The 17,789-nt window shown below is 35.6% G+C and overlaps 1 protein-coding gene across 1 annotated transcript in view; it reads right to left on the reverse strand.

Annotated features, from left to right (window-relative positions):
- Positions 1-16,479: 16,479 nt before the first annotated feature.
- The window catches only part of AGMO (alkylglycerol monooxygenase), a 144,073-nt gene continuing 142,763 nt past the window's right edge, over positions 16,480-17,789 (reverse strand). The window contains 1 exon segment of the mRNA XM_088533443.1: positions 16,480-16,589. Within this exon segment, the coding sequence (XP_088389569.1) occupies positions 16,480-16,589 (110 nt within the window).

A 17,789-nucleotide genomic window follows, 5' to 3' on the forward strand; every position in this document is an offset into this window, starting at 1 on the left:
CAAGTTGGTGTGAGCTGGTAGAGAAGTCACAAATTTAGGTGAAAAAATCCCCCAAACCTACTGTATTTGAGCCATACCCTCTCCAAAACTGTTCACTCAGTGGAAATGGTTATGGGAATTTTGCTGGTAATATTAATTATACACTAGCTTGAGCTTGCCCTGTCTCACTTTCAGTTTTACAATGTGTTGACTGCATTTGCAAAAGTGTAAGGGCCCAACTGTTTTCCTTTTTTTTTTTTTTTTTTCTCCAAGCAGAATAATAGAGGGATATTTTAAAATACCAAATGGCTTACCCAAGATAACGCATGCCCCTCCAGAAAATAAGGATTAACCCCTCGGTACCTATTTAAATGAGAATGTAATTATTTTAACTTGTTCATTAAGGTTCGGAGAGGTTTTGTGATACTTAACTAACAGTGTTTTATGCTTATCTCTAGCTTTAGTTTAGCTATTTTAAATAGCTATTTAAAATATTTTGATGTGCTAATTCTTTTAATTATTTACCTGTCCTTCAACTGACTCATAATGTATTACTCCATCTTTACTGTATCTCCCTCCTATTTTTATGTCTTTCAGGAACATTCAGAATAAAAAAGTCTTAGAACTATTTTGCAGTTTGTGTATACCAGCCAAATTGTACTTTCAACCGTACTATAAAAACACAACATTAGTTTCCTTTTTGTTGAAAACCAGCATACTTAAATGCTGAATCATATAGAAAATATGGAAAATAAGTGTTTTGTAATTAAAAAAAAATCTTAGAACCAGGCAAGCGAAGGTGAAAGGGTTGCAAAAGTGTAGACATAGTTCTTACAAATTCATATATATGTGATATAAAATCTAATCTTACAACCTTTGCTCACAAAAAGAATCTTACTGTAGTCTATGGGAGTATTCACATAAAAAATATAGAATTAACTCTGAAAGCCTGAAAGACAACCACTTATATTTTTCTACTATGAGAATAAATATTGCATCATAAAACAAATGATGTCCAGATGAGTGAAATACCTTAGCAACAAGATAATCTTATAGAAGACTTATAGGCACTTCTATAGTGATGACAGATAATAGAACCTGAGGAGAGGCTATTACAGACAATTTGGAGAATGGCATCTCAGTCTCCTCCTGATTGTTAAGGAAATTATTGTCAGATACTGAAGGAAGATTAGTCTTCATCTGAAGGAATTTACTGTTGGTACCATAACAAAACCATCAGAAAGAACTTATTTCTTGAATAAAAGAGAAGCTAATTGGTTTAAAAAGTGATTTAAAAGCACTTCTAGCTGCCACTAACAAGAAGAAAAAAAATAAAGATAAGCTATCCAAAGATTAATGCAATGTAGCTTATTAGAAGGTAGGTGTTATCTAATAACATGCAGGAACAAAGTAAGACAAAAATGAAGAAAAGCTGAACACAACCTAGTGCACAGATGTATTTGTGAATAAATAAATATGAGTTCTCATGATTTAATTTAAGAGGGTAGGTTTGCTCTTTCTGTAAGAGGAATTTTATGTGGACATTATTGCAGGGCTGATTCTCATCCACTGAAGAGGAATCAGATCAATATGCTTAATTGAGTCCATCAGGCAATGAGGCAAACTGAGATTAGCAGGGCAACTGTAGTGCGGGGGTGGCTCCCAGAGAAACTCTGCAGCCCTTCTGGGTCATTCATAGCTGGCATGTTCCACAAGCTGCTGTGGAGGGTAGTGACACAAACACCCCTTGGTTCCAGGCATATCCCTTTTCTGAGTCTTCAGAAACAGGGATTAGGGATGTGAGAGGCATTGAAGGACTTATTTTAAACTTTTTTTTTCTTTCCTCCCAGGCACATCCACAATAAAGACCAATAAGAATTCTAAAATAAATAATATATTTTTCATATTCTTGTAACTTTGCCCAATGGTTTGGCTATCTTAAGAGGTCCAAGCCTGGAGATCCCTCTATGCATTTATAGTCAGTACTGAAAGCTGATTGGATTGAGCAATAAATATATATATATATATATTTAACATAGTTAAATAGTTTTCTAACCTATTTTAGACTAGAAGAAATACATATCAAACATACATTAATGATTTTATCTCTACTACATTATTTTCTCTTTATGAGACATTGCACTGACATGAACACATTTAAAAATCAAATCATATGAGAATTCCAACCTGACCGTATAAAATAATGTAAGCAGGACATTGTGCAGATGATGTGTTTGATGAAAATGAAAAAAAAAAAAAAAAAGAAAGTGTAGTATGACATATATATCTGAATGTGGGAGATAAGGGTAAATTCATTCACATTTCTCATTATTCTGTCAAAATGTACTGAGGTTCTTGTGTGGGACTGATATGAATTAGGGGACTTACAATAGGAATGAGGGTGGGGAGAAAGGATTTATCAATCCATCAGATATAACTGCAGAGTTGAGTTGACTTTCTGGCTTTTTTGCATAAAACACTTTAAAAGTGCCAAATCTCCATGAAGATTTATGCTACAGTTCTGTAAGATGTTTTTTGAAGACACTTTCTAGAGGAAGTAATTTATTCAATACATTTCAACTCTTCTGTTATTCGTAATTTTTATGGAAACAGACCGAACTCACAATAGATTCATTTATCAAAATTATTTGGCTATTTCTTTATGGATTCTGCTTCACCTTCAGATCAATTCTGTCTACTTAGTACAAATGTTCAATGTGTCTGCATCATATTATTAACTCCATTTTGTATTATATCTATGTTAAACATATGTCTAACCTAGTATGAAGGCAGCCTTTTGTATCCTAGACATCTGCCCTGTACAAGCTTGACCAGGTGCTTGACAAGTTTTGGGCAGGCAGTCTCTGAAAAGCCCCTGAGAACTGCCTCTCACCTCCTGAGTCCAGCTGAGCCTATCTGGTGAATCAAGTCTAATACAACAGCTTTTATAGCTAGTGTTAAGTAGCTAAAAGCATGCACTGACTTAATAATATCCAACCACTCTGACTCTCCACTCAACCAGATAGACACTTACTGATCTGTTGACTCTGGGATAAATATGGATTCAAGATAAAGACACGAATCCCTGTTTCTCAAGCCATAGCAAACAGGCTACGCTACTCTACCACAGCACTCTCTAAAACTGGGAATGCTCTAGCCTTTTATAAGGTGTTGCAGAAGGACAAGATGTGCAGTCTGCCATCTCTAAGTCAAAATCACAGAGGATGCTCCTTCAGAAAGAATGTAAAATTGCCTCACATACATAAGGATAGTGGGCAGGATGAGGTCAATTTATTGTAGAGCAAGTCAATACTATCTTTGCTATAGTAAAAAGAGACAAAAAGTCCTTTGAGACCTCCCCTTCATCTTGGCATCATAGGAATCGTGTGCATGTTGGTCGATACCCTGTGTTAGGCCTGCAAAAGTATACGTGAGGCCTGCAAAAGATACATAGCTGAAAAACATCCAAGGCCCAGTCAACACTTGTCTCTTCCACGTAACAATGATATGACTCATAAAACTTCACACCTGCTGCTCTTCCGAGCAAAATGCTTACTGATGGTTATACGTCCTTTGTAGCTCTGTCTGCTTCTTTTTCATTTTCACCGCACTATCACACCAAAATCCTCACTGCCAACAACAATAAAAACAAGCAGTAAAGCCCTGCTGATTTGCTCCTTCCCATCCTAGATAGCTTGCAGTAGATGCCATCCATGAATACATAGAAGGTGATCACATGGCAGAATAAATATTGGGACAAAAATGTCAGAAAGTTTTAGCTAAAGGCTTCCTATTAAAGGAGGATCCTTATTAAATGATGGTATTAGGGATATATATATATAAATCTCATCAAAGTTCTGAAGCGATATGTGCTATTTGAAGAGAAAAAGGAAGATGCCTTATCTTTATATTGGTATATCACTGAAGGTCTGGACAGCAAATATAACTAAAACCGTAAAATGCTTCAATAAGCTCAGCTCATGAACGAAGAAGATTACAGCACTGGCAAAAAAGAAGGAAAGAAATAAAGTGCAAAAAAGGAGTTTGTAGCGAGGTTGTAATTTTCTCTAAGGAGGGCATTAAAGAACAAGTGTGGTTGCGGTAAGTTCTTTTCCATACCAGGTTGCTTTATGGACTTAAAAAATTCACACTTGCACTAGAATTGTTATTGCTGCTCAGGTACTGAGGTGAAGAGTACATGTTAAATAGAAATGTATACAATAGAAAAACATTATGCAAATCTGTTCCACTATATGAAACACAAATGTAAAGGAGTTTTAGGGAATATGGATATTGTAAATGTATGACTAGAAGAACTTTCTAAATCGGGAAGTTCAGTTCCCACAAGAATAAGGAACCATGCATATCATTCTTTTGTCCAAAAGGACTACTACATAGCATCACCCAAGCTAAAAATATTGCCTCAATTGCTTTGTTAAATTTTAAACTATAAGAAAATCTTAAAATCCACAACTGTTATATATAGCAAAATGATGGGGGAGACCATAGTCAGACTCTAAGAAAGTGCACTGAGAACATGATTATGGATCCTAAAACTTCTGATTGTAACAGCCAAATGTTACTCTCTATGTTCTGGCTAGACAGTAATAAAAAATTACAGTATAGAAATTTTTTTTCCATCCCTTAGCATTTTAAGTGACTTTGTGAACCAGACAATGCTTTTGAATTTTCTGGAAGGCAAATACCAAAAATAAGACAGTACTGTGGTAATTCACATATATATTTTTTATAACTATCAATTCACATAAATTAATTTTCTTGGAGCATTTGTGCAGTTTCTGTAAAGAATTGTGATTGACTTGGTCAGCTGTCACAAAAGATTTATTGTGTAGGTTGGTCTTTGGAACACTTTGCCGAAGCAGCACTCAGCACAGTGAGCAAGGCAGAAACAACACAGAACAAAACACACCCTGTACAGAGAGAATAACAGCATGACAAAAAGCTATAACTACTAGCCAGAACCAAAGGCTCACCTCTACCTGGCTGTGCAAGTACTTTAGCAACTTGTCATTCCCTGATGTACTATTTCAGACAAAAACCCTAAAACTTATATCTTATCAAAATCAGAAAAGTAGTTTTGTAGGAAATTTATCTACATAGCCATCAGAATAGTCAATTCAAAACAGAAAAACTTGACCCTTTCAAAGAATAAACTACTCTTTGATGAAATAAATTCTAATCACAAAAAGTCTTTTAAGTCATTAATGGCTTAATGACAGGTTTGCACTGAAAAGCTCTTTTCATTTTTGTTTGATGTTGCAAGCACACTGAAATTCATTGTCTAAAAACCTCTGGTCCTAAATATGCTAGCTGCTTCTTCTTTCTTGACTTTTAAATATTCTAAAATATCCAGAACTTCAGTCTTTGTGTTCTTATAGCTATATAGACAATTTTAACTTTGTAAAATTGAAATCATTATAACAATGTCTTGCAAGCATTCTGTGAGGGATAAATGACTACTATGATACAAGACATTGATAACACAAAAGAAACCCCACTAATTTTAGTGACTTCAAACATAATGCTTTTTTTTAAGATTTAAAATATCACATGTGCTAATTTTAGCTATGCAATATGTTAATGGAATTACCGGAGTCAAGTTTCTCTTTCTTGTTTTGTGCCCAGTTTTCATTTTCATAAATTTGGCAATACTGACAAAATGATGAACGTATGTTTGAATTGAAGTGCAATTAGTATGACAACATCAGGAATCCAGACTTTAGACATTCCCACTTTTGTACTTTCAAAATACTGCTCTGACCTGTTAGTTTGTCTGTATTGCCACCTGGAGGACCTCATGGCAAGATCAGGTTGAATTCCTGGTATGAGATTCTGTGTGAAAGCTCTTAAGAGTTAGTTACAGATATTTTGGCTCTGACAAGTCCCAATCTTGCTTCCAGCTGTCCCCCAAAAGAGTTTGTCCTGAAGTACTCCAGAATAGTCTTGAACATGTCTAACCAGCTGGTTAGATATGCAGATATATGGTAATTGATGGAGATAAAGAAAGAGACTTCCCTCACTCCTCACTCCTCTTCCCCAGGCTGTTTTTTTTTCTCAAAATATCATCTTGAAACAGAGAGACAAAAGGAAAACTGATGAGTGGCAAAGAAGTTAGGGTTTCCACTTCAGCTGGAATTACCTGCGCTTGTGGCAAATGTCTGGCAAAAATTCAGTCAAGAACTTGGCATTTTTCCAAAATGGAGTAAAACTACTGGTGCAATAATGGCCAAATGGTAGCTTTTTCAAACGACTGCTGAGTGTGAGACTTTAGATTTACACAAAAAATCTAGACACAAGTGAGGAAGAACATGCTATCAAGCTGAGTATCAGATATTTGAAGAATTTTGCATTCCTGCAAAGAATAAAACTTCAAAAGGAATATATTGACCTGCAGAACATAAGCAGGTCAGATGTTAAATTTGGGAAGGGAAATAAGACTATGCTACTTTGATCATCAGATTGTAAAGCAAAATCTTGCCTAGCAGTGAGAGGTACAGCAAAGTGCTTACTCCAAATTAATGCAGAGTAACTTTATAGAAAGTTAAAGAATAATATATGATAGTAGAAAACAAACCTAATTGTTTTCACTGAAAACATCCATATTTGCAAGAAGCAAAGCATTTTAGAAAACCCTGAAGACTTTTCCATAAGCCCTGGAAGGAATGCAATACTACTGAGGTGTTTTGGTTGGAGGGCTAGCTAGTAAATAGATATGAGACAATAGGTGCAGATGAGACAGACTTCTCGCAGTGTCCCGGGAGATACAAGGTGCAGTATATTTGTGAAAGATACTGAACCTACCCAACTACACTCTATGAGTGAAGATTTTGCTATCAGAATTTTAGGAGATAGTTACAACTAGCAGTTGAAATATTTCTATTAATGCAAGAGGAATGCTTATTAACTGCAAGATGGACACTGGTGCAGAGGGTTAATGTGTTACCAGAAACCTGAATAACAATCTTAAGGTGAAAATTTAGTTTTAAGGGAGAGAGATTTAAACCTTATGCTATATATGGCAGGTGAGCATGAACTAGATATAACAATGAAAAAAATCTTGGAAGATCAGAACAGTCATTTTTAGCAGAAAAAAGGCAACCTCTTATAGGCATGAAAATATATCACATCATAGATATGAATGAATGTTGCAGAAAAGGGGATCTACAAAGATAGAAAAGGGAAATATGGTTAAAAAAAAGAGAGAGAGAGAGAAATTTCATGACGGTGTTAAGATAACAAGAAAGTTTAATCTCCAGGATGTAAAGAAATCATGCAGATTTATTAACAGTGTTATTATAGAGGTTACTCCTCCTGCAAGAAGCCAGTGTTTTGGCTGCCTTTAATAGTGCATATTGTGCACCTGTGCGTGGTCCTGTGGCCAAGTGGATACTTGCTGTTGCTCTGAACCGGAGTGGAAAATTCTTAGTTCTCCCTCTTTTCCAAAAATAACATGGATCGATATCGTTACTACAGCCACACTTTAGCTCCTGGATTGAAGGTTTATAAGCTTTGTCTATATCAGGAGTTCTCTTGCAGCAACTGAGGCAAAGCCTTGGTAGAAAGCAATTATTGCTGAGCACCTCACGTTTCCACTTTGTTTAAGAAAGAGAGAATTAATGTAGATGTAAATATTTGTATCAAATATGAAGTTCCACTTTTAATTGCCACTGTAAGCATAGTATTTCATTATGCCAAATGGATGTGCAAGAAATCCTTTTCAAATATGCTGTAGTCTTAAAGGACTATGATGACAATATAAGGATATAAAAAAGGAAACCGTATACTCTGATGACAAAGCTGAGGGCTCAGACATGGAGTTAAGTAGGGCAGAAGTAGCACAGAATAAAGATTACTGCCTCCAAAAGAGTAAGAGACAAAAGTACTTTAGCGCGTTTTCGTGTGCCAAACCTACTAATCTGGTTTAGTATTATTCTGGATCCTCCTTCTATTTCTTCTACAGATTTCTTCACAGGAAATTAAAGTCTGTGCTTACTGTATGGCTGTAACTTAACTGTAACTGTTAGGCTTCAGTTAAAATCTTTTTCTTTAGCAAAAGAGTGCTAAAAACTAACAAATCAATAAATTGCTTGGGGCACATGTGGTGAAGAATTGGTTTGGAGACCAAAGATTGTTTCTTACTGACAGGAACAGTTTCTGTAAACTAAGTGTTTTGTTTTTTTATATATAAATATCAATTCTATGAAAAGAAAATCTCTAAAAGACACAGTAAAGAGTAAGCACAGAGAAGTGTACAGTAAGAGGATGGAAAAGGAGAGAAGGGAAGATCTGTGAGAGAAGCATAGATATTACAGAGAGAGAAAAAATAAAAGTAGATAAAACAAGGATAGTGCCAAAAGCAGAAAAAGCAGAGAGAATCGCTGAGAGGAAAGGATACATAGAGGATATGAAATGAGATAAATATCACATAAAAAGACAAAAAGAGAAGGAAGAATTAAGGAAAGAAATAAGCAATAACAATAGAAATGAAAAAAAATAGAAAATAGATGAAGAAAGTAAAAAAGAAATATGAAAAACTGGTAATGACTTGTACTAAAAGTGTGCAGTAGTTGATATACTTATACTTACTTACTTATACTTATACTTATACTTACTTATACTTTAATCTACTTAATAGTAGATTAAAAGGAAAAAAAACTATAAATATTCCCACTATATTGGCTATACCACTTTGCTGGGACATTCCCAGCACAAGAATTTTACTAGTGTTTCATAAAATATAGGTGTTTTGTGTGGCCACAATATCACCCAGCAATCGCCAGTCGAGCTGTCTGGGGACAAGGATTACTCTAAGACCCTCTAACCTAGCATTTTCTGCAAGAGCTCCAGTTTGGCTGTTCTTTCATAGAACAAAATTCATTTGCCAGGAAAAGGGTTAAATTTAATACAGCTGGACAGCTGAGCAGCTGCTTTCATGATTTAAATAAAAACAAGCTGAAATCCTTGCTGTCAGCTCAGTGATATATGACTTGTAATGGGATGTTTCCAACCTTTTTCTTCCATATGCTCGCCTACGTTAGGTAATACACACAGCCTACAGTGCAACCAGCTTCCCAGAAAACATCTGGGTCCCATTCCTGCAGTTAGCCTCAGTGTAGCCTCCCACAAACACAGATGATTCATAGGACAACATCCCTTTGGTTGAGGATCAAATTAGGACGTTTCATTGATAATTTTATCATGCATCCCAACTGGAGTTATGGGAAAATGGAACTCATTCAAAAAAAAAAGCATTTCTCCACACATATTTCCACCCTCCTATCTGTAGTTGATAAAGTTAAGATTTCAGAAACAGATTTTAATGACTGGAAAAAAAAAAAGAACTAGCCTATCTCCTGTGAAGAATGCATTTCCGTTGGATTTCATCTTCTCTGTTGCCTAATTTTAAAGTATTTCCCCCTCTAAAAATGTGTTTGCTGACAGGAAAATCATTACATAATATTTCTTTCGGGAAGCTGATAACAAAACCCATTCCTTCAATTGATAAGAGATTAAGATCAAGTGAAAGAAAATCATTTCACTTTTTGAAGGATATAATGGAATAAAGAGAAAATGATCAGTCTGCACTGGAGAGTCCATGCATATAGGCATGTTTCTGGGGGACAGTTAGAAACAAAGTTGGCACAAAAAAAAAAAAAAGTCTACATTAGATTCCCCATAACTCATTCAGTGGACTATTTAATTACCTGTTTCTGAGAATTAAGGCCTTGGTATCCATTTATATTTATCTTTTGTGGTCATATTTTTAAATATGAGTGACTGACAATTGCTGACTTACATAGAAATTCACTGATTTGCACAGTTGGTTGTGTGATTGTCTTTGTATGAACATCTTTAAATCATCTTTTCCGACATAGTGAAAATTCAACATGAGTTGCTCTGGTGTGGTAGATTACCTCATGAATATTACAAGAAAAAAGGCTACAAGAGGAAGAAAACAAAAACAAAAACAAAAGGAAACTGCTTTCTTTTCTTTGGAATTTTAGAGAGTGACAGAAAGTATATTAGGGAGAAAACTGAATTGCAGGAATATTACAGCAGTTTGCACACAGATGTCACACAGTCAGCTTAATTCTATTATTTCAGATTAATCAAAATAATGTAAAGGTGCCCAGGAGGGAAAAAAAAAAAAAAAAAGAACATGTGGGGATGACTCTGTTTTTTTTCTTTTCCACATTTATGTTCTCTGAGTACATAAAATAATTTTTTTAAAAAAGTCAGAAAAGGACTAGGTTCTCAGCCCATCCCCACCTTAGGTATAAAACAGCACAAAACAAAAGATGACTACTGTAGTGGCAAGTGGAGGTAGCTGGCGACAGGCTTCTGTAACTCCAGCCTTTGAAGACTTTCTAAATCATTCTGGAGCTGCCAGTGTTGGTCCCAGAACAGAGTAGCAAAGTGAAATCCACATTTGATTTCATGGGATGTTCTGAAGTGATGAAAAAAAAACGAGATGAAAGAACAGAAAGAAGTTTTGTTCAAAAGCTGCTGCTTTTACTAGTAATTCAGTTGAGTAATTTTTCTCCCATTCAATCACACCATTTTTCTGTCAATGAAGTAAGGTTCTGTTGACTCGTCAGCAGCCAAAGAAACTCAGGAACCCAAGCAAACAGTGCACACTGCATTTACTTGGAGAACTGCAGTGGTGGGAATAGGAAGCAGAATGACCATGTCATTAACAGTGGAAGTATCAAAAAGAAACTAAGCAGCTTTCACAGTAGGCAGGGATGTCCCTCTGAAGGGTACACATGCTTGCTAAGCGCTGCCTACAAGTGAAATTGCAAATCCCATAAAATTCCACACGATGAATATGGTTACATTGAGGTAAAGAGGTTTTACATGAGAAGAAAGGAGGATAAAAAAAAACTTTGGGTACTGTCCCCAGCAGACTCCCCAGACTCCCCAGAGTCTGGGATTGTTGAGTTGAGCAAGGATTGGAACGACACCTGAGTATCCCTCCACTCCTCTCCCCTTACCTAGGACACTGGTCTGAGGCAGCTCCTTATAACAAGGAGTTATTACCATTCCTTATGTGAAACAAAAGTGTATCAAAACAACAAGCTTTGTTTTCCAAAGACGTTGGTATCCAATATACTGTATACAACTAGTTGTAATGTCATTCAGTTAAATACTATCTAATACTACAATCATGATCTAGCTTGCATGAAGATGTGCTGTCTCTCACAAGGTGGGAAGCTTCTCAGTAAAGAAAAATGTGTATCTGGAGGATGTCTGTGAGACCATATAACTCAAAAGAAACAATAGGTTTGTCCTTCTGAGAAATCCATGTACATCTGCGGTTCTTTAAGATTCAGTTAGATGCACATAAGCACATGCAAAACTTTAAGCAGATGACAGATTTAGAATGTAGGAAAATAACCAGAAGAAACAGGAAACTAGAGAGAATTCCCTTTCTTTCTTTCAAAAATTAGTATGTTCCACAGCTAAGTCCTGAACTGACTCATGTATATAGTTCCACACCCTTTAATGAGACAACACAAAGAGGTAACATGGATCCATGAAAAACAGCTTCTGAACACTCGTCTTGATTCATGGCACACTGAGGTAAACAACTAAAGAAATGTAAAAATATTCTTCTCCTAGAAAAATATGTTCCAGCAACTTTTAATCTGTTTAATAGAAACTATGGTGCAAAGCATCTCGGCAGGAACGGTTACCTAATCTGAAACATACTATTTCTGCCTTGAACTGATTATTGAGTTATTCTCAGATCATATTCCCTCGTCTTTATTCCTATAGATAATTATTTTCTTCACAAGAACTTATTCTTCATTTTTTACTGAGGGTAAAGAGCTAGTTAGAGTGATTTTTCTTATCACTGACATGCTTACAGGCTGGTATTTTTCACAGCTTAAGAATTTCAGAAATAACCACAACCTGCTATTAACTTTTGGACTGCCAAACCAGCCCTATTCTTGAAATTACACATGCAGCCAGCTAAAAAGCTGGTTCAGGACACACTGGCTGTATTCCTTTCTTTTTAATCACCACACCTTCATTAACAGGGTGGAGGGTGTGGAGATGGCTTTGAGTCATATCCATTAGGCGAAACACAACGGGCTGTTTTTCACTTGTGTGTTGTTTGTGCTAGTGAAAGAAAAGAGCTTTCAAGGTCCCCTGAAAAATCAGTCCCAAAGCTAATTAACCTGTTCTATTGAAGTCTATCATAAAAACCTAGTTATAGAATGGACTTTTTATTCTCTGTTTTCCTATTCTCTTTCAACATGGATATTTTCATGCTGGAATCATTCGGCAGATAATATTTTAATTAAAAACTCAAAATATATTTATATTTTTTTCCTTAGGAAGGATATGCATGATGTTTCTTATTTGAAAGTAAGCAACTGAAACAACACTAACAATATCTACTAATAATGCTAAACTATCTAGCATCCAAGTAGATGACACAGAGAAACAAAATGTGTTCTAAAGTCTGGCAGTTGAGAGCACTGCTGGGTGGGGATGACCAGGATTACAGGAGGGAACAGAAGGTGAAGCAAAGGAGAAAAGAAGCTAACACATATCTGGGGAGTTGATGTGCAAATTGATCTGGATGTTTTCTTAAGGGTGGGGAAAAAAACCCAGCAACAGGAAGGTCAAAGGAAAGAGCTGGCATATAGGTGGGGGATAATATTCACAAAGAAGGCTTACGTGAGGTATCTAGGTTGGAACTCATGCTAGTTTGGGGAATTTTGTTAATTTATTTAGAAGCCATCAGTATAGTGCTGCCAGGAATAAGATGTTTAAATGATAGGAAATAGACAGAATAGAATACATAAAGGGACTAAACATTTCTTCTGTACTGCAGAGCACTTCAAAAAGTGTAAGGATTGGGCATACACACATACACATAAACACTTTTAAAGATTTTTACTTTTAAGTAGTAAATGCCTAACTTCTTTCATAGACAGTACTGGGAACCAGGAGCTAAACACCTGAGGGCAAATCTATTTTCAGATACTTTGCCCTAGATTGTAACCATTGCATTAGTTGTTCAGGCTCCATAAAGAATGCACGAAAGTACTAAAGTACCAAAAGGACTCAATTCATAAAACAAGCAAAGACCACCTAAGCTACTCAACAGGAGTCTTATCTTTCCCTCTAAAAGACGTAGACATGAAAGAAACTGAAAGAAACTTTTTCTTTGGCTTGAAATTTTCAACGCTGAACCCTCTCTAGAGTTTGGGTGCCTTAAACAGGCTGGTCAAATCAAAGAAAAAGAAAGTGATTGTAGTGTCTCAGCACACCCATTGACCCAGAGAGACAAGGAGCACTGCTGGATGGCTAGATCCTTCTTTTAGCCACAGACATGGACCAAATTAGGAAAGCTGGTAGTCAGTTTACATATGATTATTCGTGATACACAGTTGAGTCAGTTGTGCTCTGGAAAGCTCTTATTGAACTAGTATCCCCCGGTACAGGGAGTGAGGGAAACCTTATACGAGATACTCATGTGGCCCAGGTAGCAAAGCCATACGTGGACTTAGCTGGTATACGTTTAAAAGCTAAAATCGGTGGCTTGACCACCTCCCAGTGTTAGTGACAGGCAGCTCCAAAGCATTGAGTAACCAGAGGGCCAAAGAGGCAAGCTGAGAATTGCAATATGATGTGACAGTTGGATATAGTTGCACTAAAGATACTTAGGTGCTTAATTCTCTTATTTTATGTATCCCTGTCTGCCCTGGAAGGTATTTCTAGTGATATTCTATGCATGTGCATATGTATATATCAGAAAATATTTGAAAAATAAAACAATTTCTGGAAAGATAACACTAATTTAAGTTACCTTTCTTTAAGTGGAAAACAGAACCTGCCATTTAGAAAATAGTACTACAGACTACTCTAGCATCTAAAAACTTACTGTATGTGCATATTCATCTGGCTAGAAGTTGGGTTGCTATATTTCATAGAAAAATATCAGAAACTAATTTCTTATGCTCAATTAAGATTTTTTTATTGAATTTTGCAATCTACTTAAAGGTTTCATGATAAATTAATCTTTTAAAAATGTAGGACTGGATGAAGAGTGAGTACTTGACAGAGACTTTTCTATTCTGGAGTAATGAGATACTTAGTGGACTTTAATTTTGCATGCAAAATGTATTGTGGAATACTATTTAGTATACTAATAATACTACAAATAATATGAGCTATATGAATGTAACATGGTTTATTTTGTATCTGAAATAAAAAAAGAAACTCTCTGTAAGACACAGTAAGGAATATCATATTTAAATGTTTAAGATATTTTCAGCACATTTGATTTTACTCAAAAAAGACATTTTTTCTCTAAACAACATAAAGAAAAATTATATTTAAATAAGTTTAAAATGTTATCCAGACCACTCTATTTTCCTCTAAAAGCATAATCCCCCTGTCACTGAAGACAATTATAATGTTTCTGCAAGTTCCCATCAATAAGAATAGTGGAAATGCCATTCCTATGCAACCTATCAAAAGAGAGTAAGAAAACCTCACATTCTAACATGATAGACAGACAAAATCTCCTTTAAAAATAAATTAAAGAAGCAAGGAATATGATAGCTTCATAGGCTTTATACTCCATAATTAAATGTCAAATCAAATATAACTTTTTTTTTCAATCTGCCATGTTAGATAGAACATGTTTAGAATCATGTAGTAGAACATGATTTAGCAAAGTATAGCCTCTACCATTCTATAAAATACAGAATTTTCCAAATACCTTCCTTCATTCACTCTCCCACATAATATCCTTTTTTATAGCTTCCTTCTTACAGTTAAACATGATTTAAAATGGCACTGCATTTTGTTATCCTGCCTGGAATGAAAATCTAGCATTCTCACCCTGTTTCACAGTTTGTTGTCTTCTAAATCTTTCAAGAGTGAGAAGCATGCTAAAGACTCTAAATAAGAGTCTTTAAAATATTAGATATAATTGTGCAATAGGGAATGCTCTTGCCATCTACTTAATCATTTTGTCAATCATCCTGCAGGTGATCCCTGCAGCTCACAGATGTTTAGGTAATATCACCACAATACTTTTAGGATATAAAGTATATTTTATAGTACAGGGGTGTCTTCTCATCAGCAAAAAAGACATCTTCTAGCACTCAAAGGTTAAGCCTGCTTTGCCTGAACAGACTACACACACCTGCAGAGATTCCAGCACCCACCACACTTACTAGCCTCAGTCACATGAACTGGGTAGGACGTCAGCATCAACCTCTCATTCACTGCAACCTCTTATTTCAATGTCTTGGTTATTCACACACCATCTCTAGTCTTCTCATGTACACAGGGATAGCCTTTGACTTTTCCCTCCCATTCAAAGTGCGGGTGGTATAGAATACTTTCTGAAGCACAAAGCAATTTCAGGTAATGAAAATATGCAAAAGCCCACCAGATTTTCTGAGGTTTAGCAAGACATTATTTGTCACATTTCTTCCTTCTCAGACTTCAGAGTTTGAAGAAAAGATGTTTCCATAAAGCAGTAAGAAGCTGTGATGGAGCAGTGGGTTAGGGAAGGCTACATGCGAGTATGTCAGCATAAGGTTGAGAGAAAAATAAAGAACTTGAAAACCTCTCAATGAGCAGAAAAATTAAGAAACCTTGTAGGAAAATGAAGTCAGTGAAATTAGTGAAATCAGTTTAAATCATATAGAATTGTTTGCCTGTTTGCACATCTTCTAACACTTGATTACTTGTACTTTTTACCTGAAAAAATGGAGTCTAACTAGAAAGCAATTGTAACTAATTGTGAGTAGGGACACGGTAGGTACCCGTCACCTCAGAAGAGTGTACGTAGACATCCTGAGACTTACACAGAAGAATTTAACTGCACTACAATGCAAAATCTTTACTACGTAACAAGCAAAAGAGGGTTGTTGAGGGAAGCTACAGTATCTGTAGTTCATAATTTGCTCTTGTCTCACCTTCAGATTAAAGGAGGCTTTATGGACATCTTTGCAAGTCAGAATGAACTAAGAAATTCAAAGGGTCATATTAAAAAATAAGCAGAGGTATAGAGCCTTATGCTGCACTCCTAGAACTCTGGTCATTTGGAAATAGTTTGATAGACTGAATGATATATTAGAAAGAAACATGGATTTATTTCATGCTCCTGCAGCGCTGAAACAGAGAATGGTTTTGTTAAGTAGGTGATTTTTCTACTCCAAAAGCCCAGTTTCATACCAAAAAAGGATCCATTTATGAACTCAGTTATACAGTCACAGACTCATTTCCTGTCTTTATATTTCCAGTTTGCTTTCAAAGTTATTCCCTTCTGCAATTTGCCTTTTAAAGGAATAAACTGCTATTGAAATTGTGGGGGCAGAAAAATCACATTTCCTCCAATGCACTTGTGAATTTCATTATATGTGAAAAGCAGTTTTTAGCTGCAGAAGCCAATATTGCTCAGAGGAAATCGAGTGGAGGGGCAGCTGGAGGTGAAAGGCTAGTCTATACTTTCTGTGACCTGTGAAGCTGCAGCAGACGCATGTGCTGCGGGCCACGTACAACAGAGTGAACCTGGAGAAAGTGGGAAGTTCTGCTAGTGTCAGGAAGAAAGCCTGGGAGAATTAGATGAAAACATTTTCAACAAATTGACAGAGTCATTTGAGTTCGATTTATTTCTTGTTGTGTTTCAAAGTGGGTCAAGTGTTACTTACCCCATTATCTCCAATTTCCTTTTTCTTTCCCTAGAAAAGAACACTGATGGGGGGTGTAAGGAAAAGGAATGTAGTGCGATAGATACTTTCTTTTAAGGTAGAAAATTTAATCACTGAAAAACAAAACACCCTCCAAAACACAGGGTTTATCAAAGATAATTCAAAACTGGATGGAAAAAAAAATGCTGAATGCTAAACCTCAAAATTTTTCGGTTTTCAAATTATTACACTTGCACTGCATTCACTGCTAAACTTGCAGAGATTAAATTTAAACATGTCAGATAGCAAAGCAATAGCCTCCTACCATAAGCTCTTCTGTGTTTATAATTGAATGAACTACATGGTACATTAGAATTACCAACCTTTTATTCCTTTTTATTTGAAACAGAAGAATTAGGATATCAGAAAGTATAGAGATTTTTAAGGTTTGGTTATTTTAATTTAAATTTTAATTAGTGTGCTTCATAATTTTTTTTTCCCCTGGATTTTTCTAAATATTACCAGAAGTGTTTACAGGCCAACTGCCAACTTTTTCATTTTCTTTCCAGATTCCAGTTTTTGCCAATATGAGAGAAATACATAATTAAAAAACCTTTCAATTTGCAAGGGTTGTACCCTATCTTGCAAACAGAATTTTTTCTCAAGATAACTTTTGTATCAATTAATTGCAAACAAAAAATAATGCAGAGCTGAAAGAGTAAAAACAACTCCTACTTGTCTCATTAGTATGACTATTCCTCTGTAGATAGCTCTACCTGAAATAACACAGCCTGTTATGTGCTTAAGCCATCTGTAGGAACATATTGTCTTTCTTTTCACTCTAAAGCCACTTCTGAAATGCTTCAAATTGTGTAACAGGAGAATAAGTTCTCCAAACTTCAAAATATATCTAAACAGGAACTCAGGACTGCAAAATTCAGATTTTAAACTAGCAGTACCATCCTGATGAATTAATTTATATATTGTTTTCAGAGCAACTATAGTAACAGACACCTCCCTTAACAATATATTCATTTTCATTTTACATTTTATTTAATAGCATCAACAGAGGTAGCTACAGAGCGACAAACCTCATCTGTAAATAATGATTCAGTAAATTTT

Source organism: Tinamus guttatus, unplaced genomic scaffold (genome assembly GCF_059628265.1).
Source record: "Tinamus guttatus ecotype Peru unplaced genomic scaffold, ASM5962826v1 Tinamus_guttatus_pri_ptg000503l, whole genome shotgun sequence".
Classification (NCBI taxonomy): domain Eukaryota; kingdom Metazoa; phylum Chordata; class Aves; order Tinamiformes; family Tinamidae; genus Tinamus; species Tinamus guttatus.